This window comes from Macrosteles quadrilineatus, unplaced genomic scaffold, assembly GCF_028750875.1.
Source record: "Macrosteles quadrilineatus isolate MER2022 unplaced genomic scaffold, UCM_ALF_1.0 Scaffold_9__3_contigs__length_116548681, whole genome shotgun sequence".
NCBI lineage: Eukaryota > Metazoa > Arthropoda > Insecta > Hemiptera > Cicadellidae > Macrosteles > Macrosteles quadrilineatus.
In genome coordinates this window covers 21,840,948-21,866,185 of record NW_026542602.1, presented here as the reverse complement: position 1 = coordinate 21,866,185, position 25,238 = coordinate 21,840,948, and the positions used below count along the sequence as shown (strand labels likewise).

Genomic DNA, 25,238 nt, shown 5'->3' with positions numbered 1-25,238 from the left:
CTTACACAAATAAATCTTAATTCGTATGCTGCAGTAATCTATCTAGGGTACATCTACATTTTTTAAACTAGTCCATTTTAATGTGTTCCGCCTGCCATGTGTTTTTTTACTATTCTGTTACGATTGTTGACTCTCTTCGTAAATTGTTGTATTGAGAAATATTATATCATTAAATCCGAAATAATTTTCATTTGTGAGCGTTTTTACTGTATAAATATTTAAGAAATAATAATTTTAAATTCCAGCGAGTCAACAAAGACCAAGTTGGTCTTAAATGGAGTGCGGTGTTGACACAAAAACTCGGTGAGAGATTCCAAGAAAAATAACTCTTATACTTGGGCTTAATGGTTTTTTATTATTTGAGTTCGTGAAGAGTGCTAAGAAACAACTTTTTCTAATTAATATATTAAATGTTAAAGGTTCACGAACTTTCACAAACTTGTTGTTAAATTAAGCAATAACCTAGCGTTCCACGTTTATTTATCTATATTTTTATATCGGAGTTGGGTAGTTAGCCTTTTTATGTAGTAGATTTTCTGCTTTAAAATCGATTAATTGTTTTTCATTGCTACTCAATTGAGTCTGCTGCATAGTATTTTTATACAACTAATTGTACGACATAACACAAGCAACTAAGCAATACATCTATTTATTTAGCCTATATTATACTTTACAATACATCGTAATATACTATCAGTATAATATTATAATTATTAAATAAGTACATTGCAGCTACCAAAATGTAGTCCAATAGAGGTTGCCAATGAGATTTTACTATTTAGTATTTTATGTAACAGTGGGTCATTACAATGGAAGCATTGTATGTGATGTTATTATTTTTTTGATGACACTTCATCCGGGTTGTTCTACTTTTCTACCATAAGCAAATGTCATTAAATGTCATTAATTAATTGTTCCACGTCTTATGCCTAGTATTTGTAATTGATCTGTAATACACACCACACCTTACATAACCATCATCTGAACTAAATAGTGATGAAGTTTTTAAAACACGTCCTGTTTGGCATTCTTGATGGGTGTCTGAGGACGAGCGTCATTGATAGTATGTAGCAGTACATGGGCAAGCTTTGAAAAGCAAAGCAACAAATCACCACCCCTTTCAAACCGCAACCTCTTTAAGCTGAGGTTTCAGATATATTTTTGCAAGGATTGTGATCTGACCTAGAATAAAGAATATTAGGAAGTCGTGCTTTTATTTCAATTTCTTGTGATGGCATTTCTTAGCAAATGTTTGTTTTCAGGACGCCCGTGTTGAATTTGCTCTGGCATAAAAGATGACCAACTGGTTTTTTTTTTTTTTTTTTTTTTTTTTAACTTATCGTCACGGTCGATTTATTATACTTGAAAGTTTGAGTTGTATTTATGTTAAATCTCAAAACAGTAAAGAAAGAGTAGTTTTTGAGTCGAAACAAGGTATTATTATTTACTAGAAGCCTACAGATAGTGGCATTTGTAGGCACGCCTTCCACAGTTTCAAGTATGTGGTAAAGCACAAAACCAAACTCAACTTAGTAACAGCAAATTCTACGTTCGAGGCGGAGCCGAGCGTGTGGGAATTATTTTTACGTACGAGGTGAAGCCGAAAACGGGAAAACCCGGGGCAAGTGCCGGAAAATCCCATGCAGTAAGAAAAAAATAGTATGGTTTTTAATTGTAATGGATATGGAACCTTGTTCTTGTTGAAGATATTTTTTTTTTGGCAATGGTGAGTTTATGTTATTTCAAAGATTACTGTAGACATTTGTATTTATGATAAGTAATAAGCAAAGTTTCCAGGAAGGTTTTGGGGTCTGGAATCTTTCTGGGCTTGTGTACGAATATTGCTATGTTACTGGCACTACTAAAAAAATGGGATAAGATTTCAGACCCTGAATCAATATTAAAACATTGTTTTATTCCTAATCGTCCGTAATAATAATTTAAATACATTAAGTCGAAGTCGTTTTTTATTAGGTTTAATGTTGTAATTATGTCAATTTCTTGAAGTAAAATAAGATTTACAATTACTCTATGAATAGACATAATACAGTACGAATTTAAGAACGAATTTAAGAAAAAACTTGTAAGCCACCAAAAAACTGTAAACTAACATTGTATTGATGGTTTTTAACAGTAAATCCTTTCATTGCATGCACATTAATAATGTCCTTTTTTCTCCCTTACTATTTAATTTGACAATGTGATGTAAGATAAAATAATTGCCTTCAGTGTTCTTTCACAACAGAAACTGAGCAGACACATTCTTTTATACAAACCTATAGTTAAAGGTAAAAGCAATCTGTCTTTTTTACTTAAACAGATTAAGCAGATTAAAAACTAATCAGAAGTCATTTTCCTTTTCAGCCGAATTCGCTCGATTTCCATAACATCTTGGAATATATATATTTATGAAATACTAACAAATTCATTCCGAACTTTAAAGCAGATGGAAGTATTGTATATCTTCAGACAGTGTTGATTTTTCATACAACACTGCAACGGAGTGAATGAATGTTTGACGAGAACGTCGGTGACAGATCGCAGTATACTCCTCGGCTGTATCCTGTGCTCTGTCCTGGTTTGGTACATTTGCTTTAAAACACTGGACATACGTGTTTTAATTGTCAAGCAATAATTCAAACAATCTTCCATAAAGAATTATTTAAAATGTAAAAAATCATAAAAAATAAACACATTTTTACTACCACAGAAACCCTCTTTAGATCTTGAAAAGTCTCGAGCTTTCCACATTAGCTCTAGAATATTGCTTAGAAATTATTTTTTCCTACAGTTACCTAACAATGTACATGTTCTCTCACTGATTTGAGAAAGCAAAGTGGCCAATTCGCTCATCAGTGAGACAATGTTAACATTGTCTCACTCTAATTACTTTGTCTCACTCCAGATTTGCAACGAGAAGGCACGAAATAGTGAGCGCGTAACATTTGCTTTAAAACACTGGACATACGTGTTTTAATTGTCAAGCAATAATTCAAACAATCTTCCATAAAGAATTATTTAAAATGTAAAAAATCATAAAAAATAAACACATTTTTATTACCACAGAAAACCTCTTTAGATCTTGAAAAGTCTCGAGCTTTCCACATTAGCTCTAGAATATTGCTTAGAAATTATTTTTTCCTACAGTTACCTAACAATGTACATGTTCTCTCACTGATTTGAGAAAGCAAAGTGGCCAATTCGCTCATCAGTGAGACAATGTTAACATTGTCTCACTCTAATTACTTTGTCTCACTCCAGATTTGCAACGAGAAGGCACGAAATAGTGAGCGCGTAACATGCAGGCAACGTCGTATGCGCACGAAATACGTTGGCAGCACTGGCTGTAAATCAGCTGGTCAGCTGTTGTACAGTTGTATTTGTCATTTCACATTAAATGTTATATTACAAGTTCACTTCTGTGTCAAAATAGGTTATGTTTCTTCGCCAATTTATTTGTTTTATGGTAACTGTAATAAAAGTATAATGTGCAACTCGAGTTCAAAGTACAATTGCCTCACTCGAGAAACCATTCCTCACTCGCCTACGGCTCGTGAGTAAGGATTTCTCTCGAGTGAGTCAATTGCTCACTTTTCTCACTAGTTGCACAAATAACTATTCAATTTCTTTGTTGGCTTTGTTCTACAATATTTTGGGATCTAGTGTCAACTTAAATCATCCTCACAAATGTACACTATTAGCAGTTGAAACACAATGTAACGAAAATAAACATATGTTTAAATTTGAATAGATTGTATGGAATTCCATAAGTTAGGAACTTTATTGGCGCAGGAGAATTATTAATACTTAACTTATTAGTACTTAATAATAGTCAATAATAGTATATTTCGTACATTGGGCCGAAATTGAGGTTTCGCTCGAGTTTTTTAATACACCCGTCATGTCTCGACTTCGTCTCGAACTAAAAAAACTAGAGCTGTAAAAACATTTTGGCCCGTGATATTTTCACCACACTATACCATATTACTACTATTCACCACAATAATAATTCATACTAACAGTCAACACAACTACAAGTAAAACGTTATGTGAAGAAATATATTGAGGCATCAGAAAAAATAACAATGAATAGTGGTCTAGGCAGAGGAGGCAATAAGCATATGGATAGTGCTTGTGTATTTTAATATGCATTAATTTTTTAAGTAAATAAGCAAACAGCTGTTTTTTCGGCCCTTGGGACGTAAAAACCTGCTCGGCCCCCCCAATGACGATGACAACTGGCATTTCGACCCTGGATAGCAAAACGTAGCTTACGGCCTCCAATAAACGTTTGTAAAACGACTAAGAACATCGTAGTGTGCTGAGAAATGTATTGCATTTTAGTATGCAATAAAAACCTTTCCAGAGAGCCTATATATCTAATCCAGAGAGACCATACTAATCCGTCCATGAGGAAAAGGATCAGATGAAACACATACACGTAATTAACTGAAACTCAGCTTGGAAAACAATTTTGGGATCCAAAAGTTTCTCACTTGCACTGGCTAACTTCCAGTTGGTTTTGAGTGTTATTGGGAGTTCGGTTTTATCTGCAGCTGTGACGTAGTTTTCCAATGCTGATAGCCAACCTTAAGTAAATGAACATATTGGTATTAAAATGAGACAAAAGTTTATGCAATATGATACATAATTTTAAAATTAGGTGATGGGCTACTTACTTGCCAATGTTTTAAAGTACAAGATTTTTGCATATTGTTATTAAAACACTGTAAAGGTGCTTGCTATTTTTTTTTTAAGATTGCCTCTTGAAATTGAGAGTTCTCTTATTGGACAGATCTTCAGGAAAATATAAAGTTTATACAGTATGTGTTTTTTTTTTATATTCACTCTAAGAGCAGCTATATTATTTAAAAAAATTGATTTATCTTTAAGACAAAAAAGTTGGATACATATACATAAAATGTTAACTAAATTTTGTCTTTGTTACAATTGATATCATAAAATGATTTGATTTGATTTGATTTGATAAGCATCAATCAAAGATGCATCAATCAAGCCGTATATGATCTACTAACAAGTCAACTACTAATTTTCCTTTCTTCTTTAGTGAATTATATCACTATTACGTCAAGTTAAGGAGAAATTGTAATGCTTTACATGTTTGAGAATCACAATCAATTATAACAGCGCTGCCATTAACTGTGTATACATAAAAATTAGTTAAAAAGAAATTCCCACTTACTAAAATCCCCTGAATCTGCTTTCAAAATTCAGGTTATTGTACAACAGAAGATTTAAATGGAATTTTCAACTCTTCTTTAAAATAGTAGGTTAGACCAAAAACATAAAACTATCATGCCTAGTACAGCACTTGCTAGAATAGATTCAAAGGCTTCTTCTCAACTGGTACTCAACTTACTCAACTGGTTTCCAAACAAGAACAACATATTACACTGTTTGAAATATTGATGAAAGCGTTGCTGAAATAGTTAAAACAAGAATCTCTAGTTCTTGGATACAGAAACATTAAACTGTCTCAATTTAGACAGTAATAAAGGTGTCTAAGGGCCCCGTCTCTGGTAGATCAAACGGCCAATTATGACTTCTCTGAGTCTCGGGCACTTTATGAAGACTTAGAAACTCTGTTGTTTCGCTGTTCCGATTTTATCGCAAACTGAGGAAATTAAGATGAGATAGTTTGTTAATAATCTACCTCCTTATAAACTATGTCCGCTTCAAACTATGTCATAGGCCTATAATATTTCGAGATAATGTTATTCAATAGTTAAATGTGGAGTTTGAGTTAACACTGTTTTATAAAATAGGAAATGTTTTTAAGGGTCGTAAATAAGCACCACCGTTAGTGAAATAAACTAAAAATATTTCTAGGTTGTAAATAAAAGAGAATTAAGTAATCTGGTCCTACAGCTAAAGGGACAAAATATTATGAAACCGAGACATTCACTGTTGGTTTTCAAATTACATGAGTACGCACTGTTGCTTTCGAACTGTATCGCATTTGAAAGTGCTCTGGAAATTATCTAATAGAAGAGTTATTTCGAGGATTTTTTGGCCTAGTGTCAGGCCAGGCTAACCTCTGGTAGTAAAGGGTCCTGAAGCCAAGTTAATGTGTACAGGAATGTACATGATACTTTGCACGGGTTTGGGAAGAGAAACCTTAACTTTTACGAATCTGATTAACTATTATGGGTAGCATATTATCCACTCGTTTGTTCGGAGTGTTTTCTTAAGTTGTAGGATGTGTTTTATGAAATAGCTTCTAATTGTAATGTATATTCAATTAAATTTAACGATGTAATAAACACATAGTTTTATGTCGTTGGTTTTCTTATTCTTACAGTAAAATAATTTTTAGGTTGTATATTTCACCTATACTATGATTGATTGAACTGATATATATCCAACAGTGATATTGAAATATAAATATTTCTTTCTCAGTTAGGTTATGTTTTGATCTAAATCTGCATCCTAAAATCATTTGATATCCTTATAAATTGGGTTTCCCCTTCGTTTCATAATGAAATAAATTTACTTTTGTGGAAAGTAAATGAAAACATAACTGGACCTATTTTTAAGGAAACCCTAATAACACAAGATTCTTTATTCGCAGACAGTTTCGTGCAAATGGCTCGTGAAAGTTTGCGCTGAGTTTGTCGGCTTGGAGCCTGGCCAGGTAAAGCGTTCAACTTTCATCGCGGAATTATTTTAGAACTGGTGTAGTTTTTAAGAACTTCGATGGTCTGGAAAATTATGTTTATTAGGTTAATTTACACAGTTCCCGCCCGAGCAGAAATATGCTTGTGTTTTGAACTTCACTTGAAATATTTGAAGATGGGTCGTGCGTTTGTTTTTTTATTACAAATTTAAAGAACTAAAACAACAACAGCAAATTTTTTAAACTTATTTTAAAAATTTAGACCATTTTGAGATTTTTAATTGGGCTAAGTTATTTTTTTCTAACATGTGTCTATTAAAAAATCATACCATGTTTCAAAACGATAACCTATAAATTTTACATAGGTATTGCATGACAGCTTACATTTGGATTTAATAAATGTTGTTAATAAAAGAGTGAATGTTTCTGTTTTTGAATGCTTTACATTTTGTTGAAGCCTTGCATTTTGGAATAGAAAATTTGAATTTACGCCATCGAGCACGTCCTATTGACGTTTTTAAAACTGCTATCAGTTAAAAGCATTCCGTCCGCACATTATTGCATTGGAAGCTATTTACGTTTATTGTATCATACAATGTGTACTGTAAGAAACCATTCCTTATCCAGTTACTATGTAATGTTATAAAACTTATGTTAGACAAAATTATGAAATAACAGATCAATGTCGAATTGCAGTGAATATCCTTGGTATAAAATTGGCAACCTTCTGAATTGCAGAGCCATACATGCCTTAATGGTGTATGTTAATTGTGTATGTAATGGTTAATTTGGTGTATCTGTAATTCAAATGTCTTAACTTGATTGACTGCCCTATTTTGTAGTCCTTTCTAACTGCGCCCCTACAGCATTCAATCTAATACAATCTGCATACGTCTCTAATATCTGTTTGGTATTTTCTTGCCATTTCTTATCTAGGAATCATTTTGAGTTCATAGTGAGACAATTTAACCTCCTGTTAAATTTACCCTCCACATGTTGTTTGCCAGCTTTTTTCCAATAGCAAAGCAACCGTGTAATCATTCATAATCACAAAATCCGTCTTAACACCTAGTTTCTCCAACCCAAACAAAATCAAATCAGCTCACCCTTCCAATCAATTGTGCGTTGTAATTTCAATCATTCAGTTCAACGCCAGGCAATTATGTCAGTTCTTGGATTTCCAGCTCTGTTAAGCCGGCAGAAGTCAACTCAATTACGCAAACCTAATACAATCAACAGTCATTGTAAAGGGGGGGGGGGTTAGCAGCTAGCAGCTGTCTGCCGGTGTGGAAACTGTGTCAATAGTGTGCTGGATGACCGGTAGGGGCGTGGCGATCGATTCCATTATCATGTGTACCGGTCGCTAGGCAACGACGGCCATGCTTCCCAAATTCGGCGTTCTAACGCGTCGAGTAGAACAAATTAATAAGCGACCCTCTCTCTTGAGTCTGTTCCAGATTGATTTCAGATTATTGGTTTGGAAATCAGAAAGGATGTTGTAAGTAATGGGTTGTGATAGGCATTAAAAGTATTGTTCTTGCTTATTGGTTTTATTCCAGAAAATCTGATGGGTTACTGAAATATCTACGTTTATAAATTGATACTATGAGGTTATCTGTGGATAATTATTCATGGATAACTCCAGCTACAAAGGTTTGACAGTGTGGATATAGTGGAAATCCAGGATAGAGATGCGACCAATCGCCGAAGTTATTTGGTTATTTCTGTGCAAATGTAATAGTAGTTTCAAAATAACCCTATTCGTTTTGCAAATTTCTCTTATAGGAAATAAGCTATTACCTTTGACTATCCAATAGCCAATGATATTACTGTAGGTCTCATGGTAGGACCTGGATCCAGGACCGATTTACCTTTTTATCATGAGGAAATCACTACATTCAGTTCCATCGCATTGATTCTAAATTCTATCACTGAGATCGAACAGGGACAACTTAGTGTTATTTTTTCTACTTGGGAATACAAGAAATACAATAACAAGGCTTTAAAGCCAATGGCAATATTAATGTTAATATAAGCCAATTAACAAATGGGGTAATATATGATTTTATGAAGAAACAGAAAATTAAGTAACCGTTGATCAACCCTTTCTATATCCTTTAAGGACTACAAATGACATGGTTCTTCAGATGTAGTTATATGTAATTAAAGGCAAGTAAAGGAGGAGGATACAGAGAGGGGGCGGAGGAGGTAGAAGTGGGTGTGATGACTACAGTTAGTTGTCATGACAACGCATGTAATTGCACTCATTGATCCATACTTTTGGTATTTTAAAATAAAAACATGATTTTATTCCTGCCGTATTGAAGACCTTGTTTGTGGTGATTTGGCGTGGTGGTTTGTCTTCAAGTTATCGTCCTAGTTAATTATCAAGATCACTTATAAAAAATTATCTTATTTTTCTTCTAATGTATGTTGACATTATCGTACATAGTATGTGCCGCGTGTTTTGGACAAGTGGTTTTGGTTCTGATCGTATGTGTAATCCATCTTAACATAATATTGAATACTGTATAACATTTATATCACTCCTTTTGTGTTAAAAAAGGTTAGGTTATATTTTTTCGGTTAAAAACATTGTAGGTTAGATATGACTTTATCTGATCTGTACGTTTTGCTTTATTTTTTAAAGATTTATAGTAACTACTGTTAAACGTTATTCCCTTAGTCGCCACCTCTCACCTTTTAGGACATTTTAATTTGCGAGTGTTAATTGAAATACCTTTATGTCCAAAAATAGATCAAAACTGACCTGTTCTGTCAAAATTTAGTTGATTTATTAATATGTTTTGTTAAAGAGCTCGCCTAGTAATCGTTTGAGACACCATTTGGCATTTCGAAACAAAAACTGGCTTTATTGATAATTAACACGTTGCCTACCGTCACACTCCTCTTTATAAGAAGCTCTGTATCACCTGGTAGTTAACCTGTTAGGCTTTAAATAATTGATCATTTTATTAGTTATTTTATATCAGCCAGTGACAAATCAATCTTGTTCGTTCTTGACTCACCTTCTCATCTTTGCCTTGAACTATAAACCCTTGAGAGACAGTGTTAAAATAAAGTTCAATTTAATAAGTTGGTCGTGAATTCCGGATTTTTCACCTTTACCGTTCCTAATTCTGCTCACATAAAGTTCTCACTTGCCAATCTATTTTACAATACACTAACCTTATCATTTGTCAAGAAAACCTAGTCATTGTATTGATATCCTTTTCGTAACAATTTTCAACCTCGTAGTATCAAAGCACTTAACTATATTTCTAAATACTGGTAGTTAGATAGATCGTTCTAGATTCAATTTTATTTTGTATTTTTTGTCTAATTTTGAAGGAAGTTTTATTTTAAGTTAATCTTTCAATAGTTTTAAGTATACTTGGCCAATGCATGTATATCAATGTTAATCTGGCTCAACAAAAGACTGATCAACTTTCTAACAATAACAATGTATTTTCTAAATATTTTTGTATCTATTTTTTACCGTCCCAATATTGCTGTGTGGTCATAAATTACAATTTGGCTGCATGTAACAGTTTTTGATTACTTTTTTTGGTAAAAATCAACGAAACAAAAATTTTCTTTGAAATACCTACAACCATTTAAAGATATTTATAACTGAATGGTGTATGAAACAAACCACTCTACAGTCAACAATATTTCAACCACCATCAGAACCGCGTACGAAACTACCACGTACAATGTTTATTGCTAACCAGGATTATCCTAAACCACCATTCGGTTGTCAGCGGAGGGTTTAATTTCTCTGTCGCTCTGCCAACTTTTTCAATATCCTCTCCCTTAACTCATGGCCAGTTCAAATTACAATTTTTGTCACAGTTTGCATTTTAAAATTTTCATATAAAAGTTTATTTGATTCCCAGTTTTCTATTTATTCCGGAAATACGCATCGAACTTTCGGTTCAGTGTTAATTAAACCTTGTCTCGAAATAAAATCAAGCAGCCTTTGTAAAACCTAGCCTTTGATTTTATGTGCGTTTCACCCAACAAGAAAGTTTACGGACAGTTCAAGTTGGTCATGCGTACAAGTTTGTTGATGTAAAATACAACTTGAAGTTTGATTACAACAAATCAATATTACATTTTCACAATACTGTACCGCATATATTATGAATTAAAGGTGCTCTCATCTTAATAGGGTTACCCAATATAACTATGATTTCACACTGTCCTATTGATCTATTTTAGGCCAAGCTATTTTAACGACGTTTTTATTTTCTTTTATTATACCAATTGTAGGTATAATAAAATGATACAGTGTATATAAGATAAAGTAATCATAGATCCCTGCAAAGAGTGCAATACCAAACTTTACTTTAGTGTTTATTATTAAACATTTCGAATCACATCATCGTGATACGTATTCAATATTTAAAAAATGTATTTCTCCTCAAATGCATCTTTTATTGCAGGTGATCTAGCTGTGCCCAAAAGTGACTAGTGACCAGCCATGTATAGTATTCTGGTTGGATGATGTTATTAATTAGTATATTTATTTCTTGCACTATTTACTTATGGCTCATATCTATAGAATAATTTCAATGTCTTTTTACCTAATTGTACTCATAACTTATTTTAAATGGAACAAACCACAATAATACCAATCAGCGCTGCAATACACGGTAAATACTGTAATCTAATGAACGTTTAGTCTAATTAGTTATTTATAATCTAATGATTCACTTTCTTTTTCAGACGGGGAAGCACTTTCATCGGACGTCGTTGCTCATTAAAGCTTTCAACCACAAATTTCGCCTCGATCTTGAACTCAATACGTAAGTAAATATTTGTATCATTAAACGTTAACATGTACTGTAAACATTTTATCGGCCTATCACGTTTGGATGGATCCTAAAGAGTTAGGTAGTGCACCGTGCTTAGGCCGAGCCTTGAGTCCGGAACTGCACAGTTTGGCCGGAGTCATGACCTCCCCACACACGCTCAGTCCGGAACTGCACAGTTTGGAGTTTTTACTTTTTTCAACTCTTTTCTAAACGCACTTCTTAATTTTTTCTAACCACAGTGTCCTTTTTGGCTTTTAGGTCCGCCTTCTTCACAAAATCCCTCATTCACCTGTGTTGTGGTATTCTTTGTTTTTTATTTTCCAGATGCATTCGTGACCTCGGTATTTCTCTATGAATTCGAGTGTCAAGTCTCTTGACCAGGTAGACATGATTAATGTGAAGTAACGAAATCACCACACAACACTACAACGCCAAAATGCGAAAACTATACTAACAAATCAACAAACAACACAGCTCCGATTATGCTTTTCACCAGTAGTTGACTCACAATGAAGAAAGGATGCGAATGCGATAATGCTTAAAATTTATAAGGGGAAGGGGGAAGCAGCACTGTCTTGGACTGCGAGATTCACCATACACGTTCAAATCGGCCTCAAGGCCGGGCCTGGACGGATGTGTTCCACGTCCGGCCGTCCGGCCAACGATCTGCCTGAAGGAATCGACATACACGTTCAGTTTTTCCTTCAGTCCATGACTGTACAGTCCGGGACTGAAGGAAAACCGGAACGTGTATGGTAGGCCTTAAACCACGTCCAAACTGTGCCTTTTCAATAGAGTATCTATGTACAACGACAGCATGAATTTCTATGCACAGTGCCCACTATGCAAAAATACTTGGATCTGCCATTCAGTTTTCAATTTTTTTCTTTCAATTATCAATTATTTAATAATCAATTATCAGTATAATATATGAATACGAAATTGCGTGTGTAGTCTGTAAGTTCATATTTTGACTAATTGATTAGATCCCCTGTTTTTTTCACCTTCTCGCACATGATTTGAACCATCTTCTACATTCTGGTAAATTTGTTTTTGAGTGTCACTGAAAACGTGAAAATAATATTTTGAATGGGAGAAACTAATCGTTTCAAATTTTGTTTCTCTGTAATTACGATAAATAGCCCATTTAGTGACAATATTAGAATGAAGGGGAAATTTCTTTTTTCAAATTATAACTTTGTGTTTGAGGTTTACATAAATAAAAAATGGCCTAATTAATTTAACAATTACTCACAAGACTCTTGATTTCCACCTAAACAAAAAACAGGGACTCTTATAACAATTTTGCAGTTTTTGAACGTATTATGGTACGGTTTAGGCACTTAAAACTGTCCAGAAAAAACCCAGTTTTTAAGAGATGCACGTACATTTAGAGCATTATTTTAGTCTGGGGGACAAAAAAGAATGATTAAGTAAACACTTGTGGCAACAAAGTTTAACGGGATATTTGGTGAAAAAAACCTTTGTTTCTCCCTTTAAATCATTTTTGATTGTGTTATGTGTCTAAATAGCAAATTTATTTTTTACATATGTTATATTGAACCATATTTAACACAATATTTAACATTTTCTCTCTTCCCTTTTTTCCTATTCTACCTTCATAAAATTGTCATAGTCATTACATAACATCAACTAAGTCTTTTTTCGACTAAGATTAATTAGATTACAATGGATTGAGTAGACCTGTGCCCTAACTAAGAGAAGATAAATCATTCAAATTGTCAAATTGGATGTCTCCCCTCCTACTCAATCCTTCTCTCCTAATTGCGGTTAGTAAGTTAGCTAATTTCCTGTAACTGTTATAAACTTCCACACACGTCAAACTTGCAGTCCTAACTTTTTCCTAATGACCTTCTCATTAGCTCCTTGCTCATGGGATTCAACTAGAAATGATGTTTATTTTCAAACTCAACCTGCAATCATAAGTTTGGCAACAATGTTAGTGTTTTTCAATTTATCTCAAGGGTGAACCAGATTCTAAATGTTGTTGATGAAGTTGTTGTTTTTTTTAATTATAATTAATTAATAAACTAAACAACTTTCTTGATGCTTTTACAATGGAAAAGTCAACAAATTTTATAATTTATACAATGCACAATATGGTTATTAATATAATTATTACTAAACTTGGCTTAGGTTAAGTCCTGTTTATGCAAAACATCGTTTATAAATGGTTATTGTGTACAGCACAGCTTACTTACAAATTCATCACACTTTTTTAGTTTGAAATCACAGTACAGTATTGAAAATATATTAACGTTAACTCAACCTGGTGATTAGAATAGTAATTAATACCATTTTTGTTTTATTTTAGTTTAGTTTATGTTTCTACTCATAGCCTACATTCTTTATCAACCATCAACACGTTTTGTACTCTATTATTGTGATGAATTACGTTTCTCACTTCTGCTATCCTATCACAAATGAAAAGTTAAGCAAATTTTACGAACTAGTTCATTCGTGTCCGCCGTGTAACGTGTGTCAGTTTGTTCCGTTTATCAATGTGGACGGCATATCTATCGTCTTTTAAATGTATTTAAATAATTGTTGTATTAAATTGTGAACTTTTTTGCTTTGAACCATATTTACGTGTTGGTGAAGACTTCTGTCGGATTTAGGACTACGGTAACGTAACTCCAATTTGATGTTGACAAGGATTTGATAATGGGTCTTTGACCCGAAACTAGTCATCCCTAGACACGTAACCTATTATTTATTCGAAAATCAATCTTAGTGGCAAAGATGTTTAAATAAAATTGTTTAAACAATACAATAGTTAACAACCTGTGTTTTAATAGTTTTAACACTTCAACATAAGTACTGTTTTAAATTGGAAACTTGTCACCGTGCAGACTATTAACCGTATGCAAAGTCACTAAAACGGTTACAATACTATAAATCAATCTTGGTAAAAATCACTATAATTTTGACGCGATCAAACTAATTGCGATTATAGCTACCAACACAAGTTTATGATATTCACCCACACAGAAATACGCAGTATGTTGATACTTCTCGCTCACACTCTCTTGATTGCGGTTAGTAAGTTAACTAGTTTCCTGTAACTGTTATAAACTTCCACACACGTCAAACTTGCAGTAGTAACTTTTTCCTAATGACCTTCTCATTAACTCCTTAGGCCTACTCGTGCTTCATCCATGGGACTTCCAACTTGTAACGAATCTGTATATTCAAACTCTACCTGTATACGACGTTCATTACGGCAGTAACTTGACAACTTTAACGCTTGCTAAATGACTTTTCTTGATAAAACATGACATAGCTTGTTTTTTGTATCGCACAGACGGTTTTTGCCATCTCAAGAGTTTTGATTGGTACTCTTAGATTTAATTCTTAGTCATGTATATTTTCTTAGTTTTCAACAAAGAGTCACCTACGCAATTCAAGTATTTGAGCTGTTTGATTTCGCAAAAATAGCTAAATAGCTAAATGATTTTATGTTGATAAATTAGGATTCCTTTTTCATAGCTGTACGTGATTTCACCATATTCAATCACTGTTCTTAACCAGGATTACTTAAAAAAAATTTTATAAGCCAACGAAAATATTTATTGTAACAAGATCCAACATATGTACAAGATGAAAGAAATTAGCATCCACAAAACAATTTTATTCTAGCGATGTGTTTTTTGCTAAGATATTGGCTATTTGACCAAATTGCCAAATAACTCAATTGTTAGTCACAAAATATATTTAGCCTATACACTATACATGAATAAGGAAGTTAGTTTGAAATTATTACGGGTTTATAATTTTGTGTGGTATAAAGTTAGTAATGTTACCGGTTTTTTCCTGCTTGAATAATACTAAGTTAATACAGAAATGTCATTCAGAACTCGGTAAAAATCACTCAGCCTCAGATTATTCTACCTCAAATAGGCGTATAGACCAAATAGACTGTTAACGAGTAAGGCTTTTTGATATGTAGTATAATTTTTACTCATTTTCACTCTTTATTTGATAGGGATTAAAAACGTACTAACATTACTTTATCCTAACCTGGACCATATTGCTTACTTTTGTGTGGAAAATAGAATCGTGCTGGATATATTGAATTAGGTGTGTAAAATGTTGGTTTAAATGAATTTATAAGAAAATCTGTTATCATTAGCTATCTTTTTAAAGATATCAAAATTTATCAAATTTTGATTTCACGTATATTTTGAATTCTTTTATTTTAATCTTGTTTTTGCTGTTCATATGACAAGATATATTAAAACGGTAAGACATCTAATTACAATGGCAATGATGGAATGCATACGTATAACTCGATATTTTCATGTATTTATTTATATTTTGAATAGGGAATAGATTTAAATGATAATGTAAAGATTTTGCTCAACCAAGTAGCAAAAAGTAATTTAGAGACGTCCTTTAAAAAAGTTATTTTTTTACTCTATTATGATATTTAACAAAAGCTGTTCCAAAATCTATTCCAAAATCTAATAACGAAAAACACTAAAACAATTAGGGCATTTTTTCTTTCACAAAAAAATGCGTAGTTTAAATTACTTTTTCTTAAACCAGGTAATTTTATAACATAAAAAACTTTCTTCCCATTTTTTTTTAATAAAAATAAATTTTGTAAATTTTGATTAATTGACAGTGTATTTTCAATAGTGCTTTTACACGTCAATGACGAATTCCCATAAAAACAGTATATATTTTGTAATAAGCAAAACGAACTCAGTTCTTAGAAATTGTGGTAACTATAGATGAGTTTGATGAGTAAAAAAAGAACAGCAGAGGGCGATATTAAAAATTTTAATCAACGTATCTCTGTATAAGTCTAACTCCAGAAAGGAAAGGGACGGAGTTTTGTAATTTTTGCCAAACAAAAATTCCATTTTGATGTACAACATATTTTAGGTACAATTTAAATTGTTTGTGAGAGTAATTATTTTACTTACGTTTTATTCCTAACGCTTTATTTCTGAGGTATAAAAATGTTTGATTATAATAAAAGTTAAAACTGCTGTTTACATGTACAAATTCAACCTATGGTACTTCTATTAGAAAGTCGTTTTATTACGTATCTTTTCTTTCCATTAGTAGAGACATGTAACCATTGTGAAAACAACAAAAAAATTTTATATACCTATAATCTTGAAAATTACCATATTTAATTAAAGCATAGAATTATGTCATCGTATTTTTCGAAATTGCATCAAATATTTTAGAAATTAAACTTTTTTGTCCCATAAAAACGAACTGAATGATTCCTCATGTTTCATATAAAGACAATAAATTAAACAAAATTACATCTTTGATTAGCCCACTACAAAACCGATTACAAATCTCATAATCACTTTTGAAGCCAACAGATGTTCCTTGTTACTTTAAAATGAGATAATATTTTATATCTTGTGTATATATCGAGAATACCGATGATTAGCTAAGCAATATTGGATGTTGGACGAGAGTTTTCAGACAACAAATAACTCGACCAAGATACGTCAGTCGGAGTTAAGCGGTTCGTACAACCTGGAGAGGTTTAATTTTACCAAGTAAGAAAACTGTTTTCTCCAGTTCCCTATAATCGCTTAGAACGTTGGATCAAATTTATTGGATTTTAGTATAGTTTTATACTGAAAACTAGTTTTAGAAATAGTTCATAATAAATCTCTTGAAAGATAATATCGTAAAAGGCAATTCAAAATGCTTATCCCAGGAAATCTTATACTTTATGATTGCGAGGATGCAAGCATTAACATGGTACTACTGAATTGTTTCGTTTCAGTTTAGCATTCGTTGAGGTTTTATCTTGTTTTTAACATGCAAGGAAGATAAGAATAAAATAAATGAAAATAAAAGGAATACCCAAATTCAGCAATGTAATAATAAAGGCAGTCTTTTTAAAACTTATTAGGTACTTGGTTGTCAGAAGTTTGTTGCTTTGTTTTTGTATACGATTTCGTATACGTATACAAACTATTCTTACTTGTAGGGACGGGAAACATTAAGATTTTTAGATTGATTGACTTATATGAATTAAAAGATAAATTAAAGGAAAATGAGGGAAAGGGATGTGAATAGGGACAGGGGAAGGAAAGGGGACAATTTTGTGTCTAGGTGAAATGTTTTCAATTTTCTTGAAAACCATCTTACTATATATTAACGAAACATAATTGAATATAAAAATAACGTTAAACTTAGTGTTTTTATATGAAAAATCTTTATTTAAACTAATGTTTGTAAATCGTAGAAGCTATATACTGGCCAAAATATACGGATAATATTATTTAATATAGTTTTATTAACTGTTATACATAATTGTATAATATAAATAATAAATAACTAATATTGTGAATGTTCTATATACAACGTACACTTTGTAAAGCGTGCAGTGTCCCGGCAAATTACGTAAATTAGTGAGGGTTACGTCAAACGATTATGTAAATCTAGACACAATTTAATCTTCGTCGTCGGGACTGCTAAGGCACTGTTTAGTATGCCATAGGAGTGCGTATCAAGTGGTATAATCGATTTAGCCTTTTAACTAAGTGCCAATGCAAAGAGGTACTGGTGTAATCCAATTGGCAGTCTATTCGTCGTGGTTTGCGATCGCAAACTTTAAAAACTTACTATTTGTGTTTTTTATACTATAAATAAATACGATAATTTCTTAAACTAGGGAATAAAAAGGTAAAACAATATTTTCCTAGACTATTCATATTAACGAGTTACATTTTTAAAATATTTTACAGTACAATTTAAGTTAATAACATTATAAACTATAAAATTCCAATATCTATTCAAACAACTGAGCAACGTCAAAATCGTTTAGCTCAGTAAAAACTTGTTTATTTCCTTGTCCAGCAACGATCAGCAATACTAAATTCTCTAGATTTTTTTGTCTTTTAACAATTTTTTTACCCATTTCAGAGATTTTGTATTTATACAATTTCTTTGAATCTCGCAACGTCAGATTTGTGACAAAAGCATACAATCATTCACGCTTAGTAGATTTCTTTTAAATACTTAATTCAACACATTTTTTTAATACTTGCCAATTTATGTTTGACAAGTTTGTAAACGTCGTTTTAAAATTTCATAGTTGTTTACGTAAGATATTAGAAACATTTCAATTAATTGTGGATTATTGCAAAATGTGAGGTTATTGCCAACCTAAATAAAATGTGTACTGGATATTTTAGTATAACCTTTGAAATATCTGTTTCGTATTTAATAAAGGTTTTTAATCAATCAAGGCCGTATATACACAGTTAATTGATTCTGTTACCAGATTACCTTAGTCCTAAAAGCCATGCAATCAAATTAACAATGTAATCGATACGAGAAAATAAACATTTGATCCAAGCATGCTTATTATAATTTCAATAAAAATTTCAAAATAAAATGTCCTAGTGGATACAGATACAATGTGCTAAGATAATGAATGTTTTGCTGCTACTTGCCGTATGCTGAGGAGACCAGACAGATGTGTAGCCCTATTTAGATCCAATAAATAAACGTTGCATAAATATTTCATTACATTTTTATCGATATAACCAAGCAATATTTTATTTACGTTCATGAAATGCACCTAGACTAAGTTCCTAATAAGTTATTACGCTACCACACTCGCGAGTCGTGAAATAATTAAAGGAAACCATCATAAAGGGAAAACCAGTAAGATAACATATGTTTTATCTTTTTCTACCAAGTTCAAGATGATTTTTGCCCCAAAACTAGTCTAGTAGTCGGTGCGATCCTGAGAAAAGTGTTTAAATCTTTTTAATTTTCCAAAAAAAAACCAATTTGATCATCAGACTTTTAAAGATGTTCCTAGCCAAATAGCCAGCTGATCTAATTCTTAATACTTTACTTTAATACTTTAGATATTTTCTTATTAAATGGCGACCATACAAAGTAGGTGTTTTAAGCCAAGTATAAATGGAGATGAGTGTAGGATGAGTAGTGCGTACTTGTAGTCTTGTTAGAGACTAAGGCCGACATTCCTTAGACACAGCTATTAATAGCCTATACACTAATGACAACTAAGGGACCTACAGTTTATAGTGGAATCATAAAATATTCTCATCATAACCCTTAGCCAGGAACAAAGCTTTTTTCTCAATTATTCAATACTCGTCGTTCTCTCATCTTCATCTTAAAATACACACCCCGGAATGTCGGTAACGTAAAAATTCTCTAGATATTTTCTTTACTCGAAACTGATATTAACAGGGGTTATCAATATTTATGATCCATAGTCAAATTGCTCTTTGAAAGCGACAGGGGACAAGATTGTATTTGGAGCGTCGCCCAAAACACTTAACAATATGTTAGCTAGTGAACTCCTTTTCCTTAGATAAGTAGAACAATGCAGTCAAACGTTTTAAGGGCTGTTTTGTAAAACAGTTTATTATATCGTAAGATTTTCAACCCGTATATTCAATTGGCAACGAAAATTGCCTTTTTGACTTTAAACTTTTGCTTGTAGTATTACCTACTTGTATGTTTTAGACTTAATGTTCTATACAACCTCTTTTATATTTGTTTAATTTGTATTATATTTTGTAAGAAGATACTATCGAATTGATGACTCTCTAGTGCAGTGATAATTAAATTGCTTATCAGAAAGCAAAATGTTACGTACATTAGATAAATATCGCTGGATTTTAACGATGAAAACGTAAATAGCTGTTTGTGTAAGAGCACAAAATACGCCATTGCCACCCGAGAACTGTAAATGACCGAACACTAGAATTTTCCTATCAACATAAAATCATAACACACGGATTAACTTTTTAGTTGTATATAATTCGTAATTTAACCTTTTTGAATTTTTAGGTGATGTAATTGTTATTTTGTGTTTTATTGAAACGCCAATGTGGAAATCAGCTAATTTAGCGAGAGGCAATAGTCAATCCCGTTCCAGAGGGGATATGAGCCATTTTGCGTACTGTTTAAAGATGTGACAATGTGATCATTTTCATGCAGTGATAGGATAAATAGTCTATATTTAATGGTCCCTAAAATATGGCTTTACAGGGCCAATATCAGGACGCATCGTGCTTTTTTGGCAATAATTGAACTATTAAGTTGTTTTGTATAGACATAGTTTGTTTTAGAGTTGCCGCATTTCAAACAAAGCATTGCATAGCAAGCAGCAGCTATTGCTTGTTAAAGTTAAAACTCGGCCAAGTCAGTAGATCGTGCTTGGATGTTGATTTAGCTTATCCTGTGGTAAAGTGTGGGGGAAATCGGCAGTTCTTGCGGTCAACTTAAAGTTCTTGCCCGTCGTTATTTTATGGTCATGTTTTTTTTCCTTTTTTTAATCTCCAACATCATTTTAAACACAATATTTATCAAAATGTCTAACATGTACATTTTTCTTATTCTTCGTGATAGCTGTAATAAATACTTTTTTATTGTTTATAATTATATTATTTATTTTTACTATTTTTATTGTTACAAAAATTTACAAGTTTTCTATTTACACTTGACTAGTTAACTCGCCATACGCCTGTAATAATGATTTAAAACTAAAACCAATTGACATTCACCACTAACAAACTTCACTTCAACATTAATTTCGTGCACGAATAGCTACATACAGTAAAGTAACTTACATATGGAATAGTAATAGCTACATAACGAATTTTAGATCATTTGTTTATCACTGAACAAAAACACATACTGTTATCAAATGTCAGATTATAATTAAAGTACTGAGTTGTTGATGTAGAAATCTGTAGATGTTCCTTGTAATGTAATTGCCATCTCAATTTACTTCTATAATCATCACCAACTACAACCTACTCTACTCGGATCAGAATTGCGAAGGTAATTATGCAAATCGTGTACAACTTTGACATTTTGCTAGGGACAAGGAATCTGTGGTAAATATTCATCAGTGGAGAGATAAGTTCAGTATCCAGTTACAACTAATCATCAGGTACGACTTTCGGTAATTCCATTCAAAAGGAAGTTAAATGCATAAATGCATTTGTGTAACTACTAGAAAAAGTTGGGTTCATAAAACGTTGAATGACAAGTTAAAATTGTCAAATCAGTTTCATATATTTTTAAACCCTAAACATTGACATTAAAATACGATTCTCTGATAGAGATACATTTTGTGTTTGAGATGTAAATAGTCAACATACATGTTTAAATTTTCACAAAGAATTTTTGTAATATGTTAAAGACAAATAAAATGCATATCTTAATATAGTTCTCAGATTATGAAATATGACGGTAGATATATTGTTTTTTTGTACGCTATCCTTGTAAAAAGATAATTATCACTATGCAGCTTGTTATATTATTGCATGGAATACAATTTTTAATATATTTTACAAACTCTTAGAAAAATAAGTGATTTTTGTTCATTTTGTTTGTTAATCCTCACTGGCTACTGTTAACATTAATTTCAACCGTGTCCATTCTAATATAATCCACTATACATATTTACAAAGCGTACACCATCGGCTAATTTAATTTAGTGGTCGTTTCCCAGTACTGTTTAATGTTCTTAAAATGTCATAATTAGGTAATTGTTTTAATAATATTGTGTTGTGTTTATTATTTATTTGCAGTTTTGATTATAATTACAATTTAAAATGTTAAAACCATAAATATAATACCGTAAATATATAGGAGTGACATAAATTAATGTTTTGGCAAATCGTACAAAATTTAGGTTAAATTTAGATCAATTAACCACCATTACGATTTTTATATCTACAACCGTCAGTTATTAGCGTTGGGACGTATATGTTTATCTCCTATACATAATGTAATACGTTCTTAGAATATGTCTACATCATCTTGTATCTCTTGTCAAGGCAGATGGTGAATATCCTATTACACGAGTCTTGGGAACGGATCTAATTGAGATGGCTCCCACAAAGGTAGATCGTGGATGGGGTGGTTTTGGAAATTACATTAATTCCTATCTGCGAATCGACACAGATCTTGTTGGAGTTCCTCTCTGGATCATTTGAGGTTTATTGCTCCATAATCTTTTCAAAGACTAAAAATATACAAACACGTTTTAAGAATTTTGGTTATTTAAGTGTTCAAAGCAAAAAAAGCGTAGAGTTCAAAGTATCTTTTTATATTTTGCTATACATACTAACTATTATAAACGTTATAAGTAGTACGGTTATTACGTATGTATGGCTATACAAATTATTTTAATTGACTTTCATGATAAATACAATTTAATAAGTACCTTTATCAGCAACAAATAAGTTTTTTTATTGCCATACTATTGATTTACCGTAGTCAAAAAGGTTCATACAAAATCTCAAACTACTTAAAAACAAATGTATTTATGATTATTTTGTTTAAAGATTTAGAATACGAACCCTAAAAATTGCAACAATTCCACTATTCTTAAGATTGGCCTTAAAGTCTTTAGGCAGGAGTTTATTGCAATTTGATTAAACCTTATTTTGATTTCAATGCTCTCTTAGACCCACGTTTTAAGAAGTTTATGCCCGATGGCCAGGTGAGTGTTAGAATACAAAAATAAAAGCTTAAATCCATGGATTTTAGTCTTCTAAATAAAATAATTGAAAATCGTTGAGCATTTCGGTACAAATAATGTATAACATTGTTAACATTTTAATTTCACATTATTATCATACATTATTCTAGGTTGAATCTGTTCAAATAACACGTCATTTTAGCCTTTTAAAATTAAAAGCTTAAATTACTTTGATTTTATTTCGTAAATATTTTTCAATTAAATACTTAAATCAACTTCAATTAAAAATTAATTTATACACATTTTGTAACGTCTCGTTTACTAAATTAGCTATACATGCCTCGAATGCGCTAATCCATAAAAAAAAGGCGCGTTTATAATATACTACAAATCACGGAAAATTCCTACAAAAATGAACTCGGATACCTTTACCTCGCAAAATAGCGTTATCCCAGTACATAAAACTGTGTACCATCCTGGAGAATTCATTATAAAAATTACAGCTGGAAACGTAAGTGTAAAAGGTAAGGACTTTAAATTTCTTTTGCTTTTAGAAAATCTTTATTTCAAAGTGAATAATGGAGTCTATCAGATTTCATGGCATGTTTCATCCCAACAGTCAAGTAATACTAGTTAGTTACTAGCACGGTATGTCACAAGAAACGCTAGGCGGGATTGGCCAAATCTACCTTCAAGCACGAATCGCTGACTGAGCTGCATTTTCCCTAACGATCAATGTTTGAAATAACATTCACCATGTGGGATCAAGTTTAGTTAAATACTCAGTTTCAAGGTAATTTATAGATTAATATTATACTGTGAGCTGTATTTTGTTTGCTAGAACTTCAAACCAAATTTTAATTGTTTGACTTAGGCTATTTATATTGTATAGCTACTTAGAAGTGTCTGTTTCATCAGCGATCAACATTCAACATTTCATTTATTTAAATATTTTGGGGAGTCTCTACTAAAAATCGTAAAATCAGTATTAAAGGTAATTTAAGTATATATCCATGTATTATACTTCAGATGGACCTAAAACCACTATCCCCAACGTCAAAATTTATAGTGCTTAAATTTCAATTTTACTGATTTTTTAGGTTTTAAGAAAATCGTTATTTCAAGAAAAGTACCTATTGAACATACACAACTTTCCAAGGTATAATTTTGTTCAGCATTAAATTTAGTTAATAAAATCACATATTTTTAGTTATGTAAGCCAAAAATTACTATTTTAAATTTTCCTTTAAACTTTGTACTTCTTTTAATTTTTTTTTATAAAATTGAGTTTTTTAATTTTATATCTACTGATCCAAACTTATTCAAAATACGTTAATTTTATTTAGATAAATTACTGTAGATAACCAAAAAAATTTAAACACTGTAGCTTCAGTAGTTCTTTTGGAATATCAAAAGTTATATGTTAGGTACAGTAAAAATGCTACTTTCGGTAATTGCGAGTTTTCTAAAGAAGGGTTTATTTCATGGAAATATATGTCTAAATTAAGCAAAAACTTATATTCATTAATACATTTACAATTTATATAATTGTTACATACTAAATAGGACACAGTAACAATATAAAAGTTTCAAACTAATTTTTTGAAGGCGATTACAAAGCTCTATTTTGAAAAAGAAATAAGTAAAAATGTTCACTTGCGTTGACATAGAAACGTATAATATGAACTTTATGCCATAATAAAGTTGATAAAAACTCTAAAAAATGTGTATTTTCTGTATTCAGGAAAAAACAAGTAAAGATTATATGTTAAAAAAATTTAAATTTTTTAAGGTTTGGTAATTTTTAGTAGAGACATCCCTTAACCTCTATCTATTAAGCTTTTTATTAAATACGTTCAAAGATAATTAATAATATTGATATAATTATGACGATCAACATTAATAATTATTTCAGAGTTTTAGAACAGAAATAAACTATGCAGCACCAATTTGCAAACTTAAGTAAATAATGAATACAATGAGCCGGCTAGTAGCAAGTTAATATTAATTCAAAACAATGCATGATTAAACATCAATAGATGAAGTCACTCATAATCAAACAACCAGGATGGGATAATTAACTCACGTTAAACAATTATTCATGTTTTTCATAGTTAATAATAGCTTTTTCAACTAACTACACAAATATTTATTCCTAAATTAATGTTCAAAAAAATTGGCGGAAAACATATTCTAATATCGATTACTAAAAAAACCACTTGTGTTGTTCTTTATGTTTCTGTTGCTGTTTTTGGTTGGTTCTTATTTAAAACTATTAACTAATTTAAGATACAAG

At 31.6% G+C, this 25,238-nt stretch overlaps 1 protein-coding gene across 13 annotated transcripts in view; it reads left to right on the top strand.

The window, feature by feature from the left end:
• LOC129002646 (disintegrin and metalloproteinase domain-containing protein 11) overlaps positions 1-25,238 on the top strand; it is a 718,527-nt gene that overhangs the window by 534,053 nt on the left and 159,236 nt on the right. For all 13 annotated transcript variants that reach the window (XM_054430614.1, XM_054430611.1, XM_054430608.1 and 10 more), the window contains one exon: positions 11,369-11,448. In XM_054430614.1, the coding sequence (XP_054286589.1) occupies positions 11,369-11,448 (80 nt within the window). The remainder of the gene's footprint in view (positions 1-11,368; positions 11,449-25,238) is intronic.